Below are 4984 nucleotides of genomic sequence, written 5' to 3'. Positions count from 1 at the left end.
TGTTCTACATAGCTAAAGGTCCCATGTTGCATCTGCAGACTGGTCAAGCCATATTAGAATATCCAAAGATTCAAGTGATTTTTATGATGGAAGAAAAACAAATCCTCACATTTGCATTCCCAATGCCAGAGAATGTTTGTTACTCCAAAAATATCAGGACTCTTTTTGTAAACTACTGTAACTAATAAACACACATGGGGACACAAACAAGTTCAATGGTTGCTTTATTGATTCCACACAGCTGGTCACCAGTAGAACCAAAGAAACATATCTGGAAAGTGCAAAAAGTAAACAAATGCAGCACAACAATCACTCTACAATTTTCAAACACTAATACTTTATTCAGCAATCTGAGCATTTGTGAACAAACAGCAGAACAATTTAAGTGCAAGGAACTTTCTATTGCACAGGTACATAACATGGCTAAATTCAACAAACAAGTGGAGAAATCCACTTTTTTTCCTCCCTAGAGAAACGTTGGGAGCAACTCAAACAAACAACAGCAACTCAAAAGGCTGTGGCCATGTTCCATAACAATGGTTGGATTATTCCTACAGATACATTTCAGTTGCTCCAAGGAATGTCATTTCATGAACTCATCCACATGGCAAATAAAGACAGTCAAAAACTGGTAAAACGCCAAACGGTTTTTCATCCTTTACATCTTACTTTACTGGCACAAGCAGTACCACTTATTCTCAAAAGGGATGTAAAAAACAAATGAACACATTCAGGCAAGAGTGATGAAATCTGAACTAGTGTTTAACAACTAACTGCTGAATGAAAAAATGCTAAAACAAACTTTTGAACAAGCTTGTATCAGTTTGTCAGAACAAAAGGCTTTGATGGTGCGTCTGGTGTATATGTGCAAAAGAACGTGTTGTTCATGAGATGAGAGTAAATTATGTGTAAACATGTGCTTTATAGTGCATAGTGTCTGCGGATGTGTGTGTGTGTGTGTGTGTGTGTTAACAGGTCATTATGGGCGCCTGCTGAATGTGTTTGCCAGGTGAATGCTTCATAACATTTTGGTTTACAATTTTGGCTGTTGGTTCTCCCCAAAATCTAACTGTGACAAAGAGCCACAGCAGAGAAACGGAGTTCGCCTTGCTCTCGTTCCATGAATCCACGGCACATTCTAGCAGCATCCTGGGCAAAAAAGACAAAAATAATAAAATGATAAAGATATGTCTATTATTGTGACTTATTCTGTATTTTTTTCTGCACAAACTACGAATACACATCTTTAAAATGGAAAGCTAAAGCAACAAAGGAAAGGATGTCCCAGAGATTTATCATTGATAATATACTGTAAAATGAAGCATGACGTCATTAATTTAGCATTACATTGTTCCATTTTTGTCTCAATTTTCAGCGTGATACCCACCATAATAAATGAGCCATCGTTGGTGGCTCCATGCTTCACTGGTCCCTTCATTTTTCCATCTGACAAACAGGCTACTATTAGGAATCAGCATCATTAAAACACATTGAGGAATCTACATCGTTAGCTACATGCTTACCAAATTCATACAGTTCTCCATTTACATTGGCAAAGGCAATAAAGTGGAAGTTGACTTTGTCCTCTTCTGGCTGTGGAAGTTGAAATATGAAGAATTAACATTCAGAGGTAAAAGTGGGACACAGAGCAGTTTCAAGAAAAGCCCAGCAAAGAAATGCATTGACATCAGCAATCGATTTAGATCAGTGCCTCATGTCTCCAAAACTGCCTGTTATACAGTCAGATGTTTGCTATTGATGGTTGATATTACAGCATTAACTGGTTGCAGTTCTTAGTGGGTTAGGTTACTTACCCTGCACTGGCCCTGCGCTGCAACCTCATTATGAGCCTCCAAGATTGCCTTGGAAGAAAATTTCAGAACAGTTCATTTTAACACACCCTAAAATGATAGTTACACTTTTGAAAATACACATACAGAAATATTCTTTAAACACATAAATACATCAAAGTGGACTGGAGATTACAAACTTAGTAGCATGCTTTAAACAGAAAATTCTAAAATATTCTTGAATTCCTTCCTTTCTTGAGAAGTTTTACAGGGACAAGCATCTACCTATATTTAGCCATCTGGCGCCACCAAGTGGGTTAAACAGGACGTGCAAGTTACACAATGCAAAATTCTACAATCTGCTTGCTTGTGAATTTACATCAGTTTTAAATACTGCATTTTTGTTACTGATTAATCAGGAATCATATATATACAGTATATATATTGGAGAGTGAGAGGGACAGAAACAGATCCCTCCATCCATTTCTCCATTTAAGGAAAGTAGATAAATTTCAAATTAAAGTGTCTGCATTGTGTAGCCGATGCATCTAACTGAATGATGATACATTTTTGGCTAATGCAATCTCACAGACATGGAAAATAAACCTTTCTTCAGATATCCATGTACAAAACAGACGAGTATACATTACTTTGCGTTTGAAGAAAAAAAAACAGAAATGCAACAGTGGTTTTAGCGGCAATGTTATCTCACCTTGTAGTTCTCCAAATGTTTTGCACGGCCATCGGGAGACATATTTTCAGTTTCATCTAAAAACTTCTTCAGGACAGAGTCAGTAGCTGTAGTGGAAGAAATCCACATAATTATAAACAAGTATTACAGATCATCCAAATAACATCCTACTGCGCTACATACATCTTCCAACCCGCTTAATCCGCTAACGCAGGTTGTGGGTTAGCCAGTGCCTATCCTGGCAGTCTTGGGGCGTGATGCCAGTGTACCGCAGAGCCACATAGAGAGCCCATGCAGGAGAGCATGCGCACAGTCCGCACAGAATGGGACTCGAACCCGGGTCCGCCGTGTTGTGAGGCAGCAGCGCTAATCACTGCGCCACCGTGCCACCCCTACTGCACTAGGGTTTGTGTAATCCAGCTGACAACAAAATCACATTCTTGGAAGTAACTCATCTTTAAATAATTAAAAAGGATAAATTACGGTTGTACTGTTTATTTAAAACATTTCTTAATTTTGCTTCTCCAGGGCAAGTCACAGGTAATGCATGAATCGACAATAAAACTAGCAGTTGCTCCATCATCTTTATTATTATGATTAATGTGCCAATTCTTTCTACCTTACAAGGCTATTTTGGGATTGTAAAAGCTCTTACTTCCCCCTGAATTTAAACTTCACTGAGGAAATAAACAAATATCAGGCTGTGCCAGCATTTATGCACAAGTTGGAATTTTTATTAAAAATCCAAGGGTTTTATCTTTACTCTTTTATCTTCAAAGATGGCATAGTACTTTTTCTACACTAAAAGCAATTACACTAAAATGTTTGGTTTCAATATAATTTATGGAAGGAAGATTTCTCTGCATTCAGAAGTAATTGCTGAGTCACTGATGCTAATGAATAGCATTGTGCTATTTCTTATACATACAGTACATATAGAAATAAGTAATTGAATTGTACTTCAAATTATTTGACGTGCACTCACCAAATGTCATTTTACTTTTGCTATTGCCCACAGCATGCAGCAAAGCAATGGTGCCACAGGAATTGACTGCTGTCTGCTTCAGGAAGTAAACGTCAGCATCTGCTGCAACCTTATCTGCTTGCTGTTGTCTGAAAGATTCATGCTGCCATACACAGACAACACAGAAACAGATTAAGATTAGAATGTGGACAACCTCTTACTTGCATTATCTATAAGGCTCAATCATCATAACATATTGGTAAAATTATTTTTACTGATAAGACACCACAAGGCTTCTGACAAAGTCTGGGAAGCCATCATGAGCATGTAATGAATTTATAGTTACAGTCCAGAAGTGACAATGTAATCTAACACTCCTGCTAGGAATGACAAGACTCTGCAGCTTAATGTCTCTTTTTAACAATACCAGTCTCACCATCTTCCACCCATCGCACCGGTAAATAACATGACTGACTCCCTCCCCATCCATGCCGTCCCTGCACCTCATTCTCACCCCACCCCAAACAGCCTGCATCAGTGGCCTACCCCACCCTCTCTGGCCTTCCCATCCAAGAAGTAGTCTCCACATCCACCCCGTTATTACCTGTTGTGTCAGTGGAAAGAGTAGCATCAAGGCAAAGCACGGCTTCGGGACGGCAGAGAGTTGATCACCCTCTAGCCCCACCACATCAACGAAACGACAGCATTCATCCACCCCCAGACTTTTCATCAGCTGAAACATACAGCCAAGAAAATCATCAGAATGTTCTTAACTGTTTGAACATATCAGACGTTTCAAAGATGACAGATAAATGACGGCGTTCAAAGATGCTGCGTAGCGCTGGCCCAGCCCGACCACACCCTAAGACCCCGCCACTTGGCACAGTGAGGGAAAGGATGCTGAGGATCGGGGAGCTTCTCTCGCCTTTTTTGACGCATTTCAATTTAATATTACCGACTATTTTTGACCTAAATAATTGATATTACCATTTTAATCTATGCGCTGGTGCTGGGGATGCAACATGGTGGCTGGAAACCGTTTAAACGACTGTCAAAGTAGCTGCCACCATAACTAGCTAGCTAACATAAAACTTACGTGACCGTAATCAAACAGTTACCAGCATGTCGCCATTTGCTACCCACCTTGTTCAGCATCTGAAACGACATAAACAGATACACTAAGTGATTCTACTGCCTTTGAAAACATTGCGACATCAAGAAAAGAGATTTAAATGGATATTCCTCCACCTCAGGGTTTATTTCCATCGGTGTCCACTCCATTTTGGCAAGTTTAACAATGTTCTACCTTCCGATCCCGGTGCCGTTAACTGAGTTCGAACGTAGTTCGCGCGAGCGTGCTTGGTGTTATTACCTCGGGTCATACCATTTCACAGCAGACACGGGGGTGGGGGACGGGAGAGTCCATGTTTAGAATTCAGTTCGACTGACAATAAATAACACAATTTTAAAAATCGTACCAGATACAACGTCAGTATTGAAGGAAATTTATGGACAGAAGTGAATGTTTAAAGCAAAAAT

At 39.6% G+C, this 4984-nt stretch overlaps 1 protein-coding gene across 1 annotated transcript; it reads right to left on the bottom strand.

The window, feature by feature from the left end:
- Window positions 1–207: 207 nt before the first annotated feature.
- Window positions 208–4726, bottom strand: uchl1 (ubiquitin carboxyl-terminal esterase L1 (ubiquitin thiolesterase)). The gene is made up of 9 exons (XM_068321891.1): window positions 4694–4726; window positions 4589–4600; window positions 4050–4178; window positions 3467–3608; window positions 2503–2588; window positions 1815–1862; window positions 1524–1593; window positions 1388–1446; window positions 208–1149 (listed from the first exon to the last, which is right to left on the bottom strand). Exons 1-9 carry the CDS (start codon window positions 4724–4726, stop codon window positions 1066–1068), a joined length of 663 nt encoding a protein of 220 aa, XP_068177992.1. The 3' UTR covers window positions 208–1065.
- Window positions 4727–4984: the final 258 nt, after the last annotated feature.

The sequence above is a fragment of the Antennarius striatus genome, chromosome 8, assembly GCF_040054535.1.
Source record: "Antennarius striatus isolate MH-2024 chromosome 8, ASM4005453v1, whole genome shotgun sequence".
NCBI lineage: Eukaryota > Metazoa > Chordata > Actinopteri > Lophiiformes > Antennariidae > Antennarius > Antennarius striatus.
This window is presented reverse-complemented; position numbering and strand designations above follow the sequence as displayed.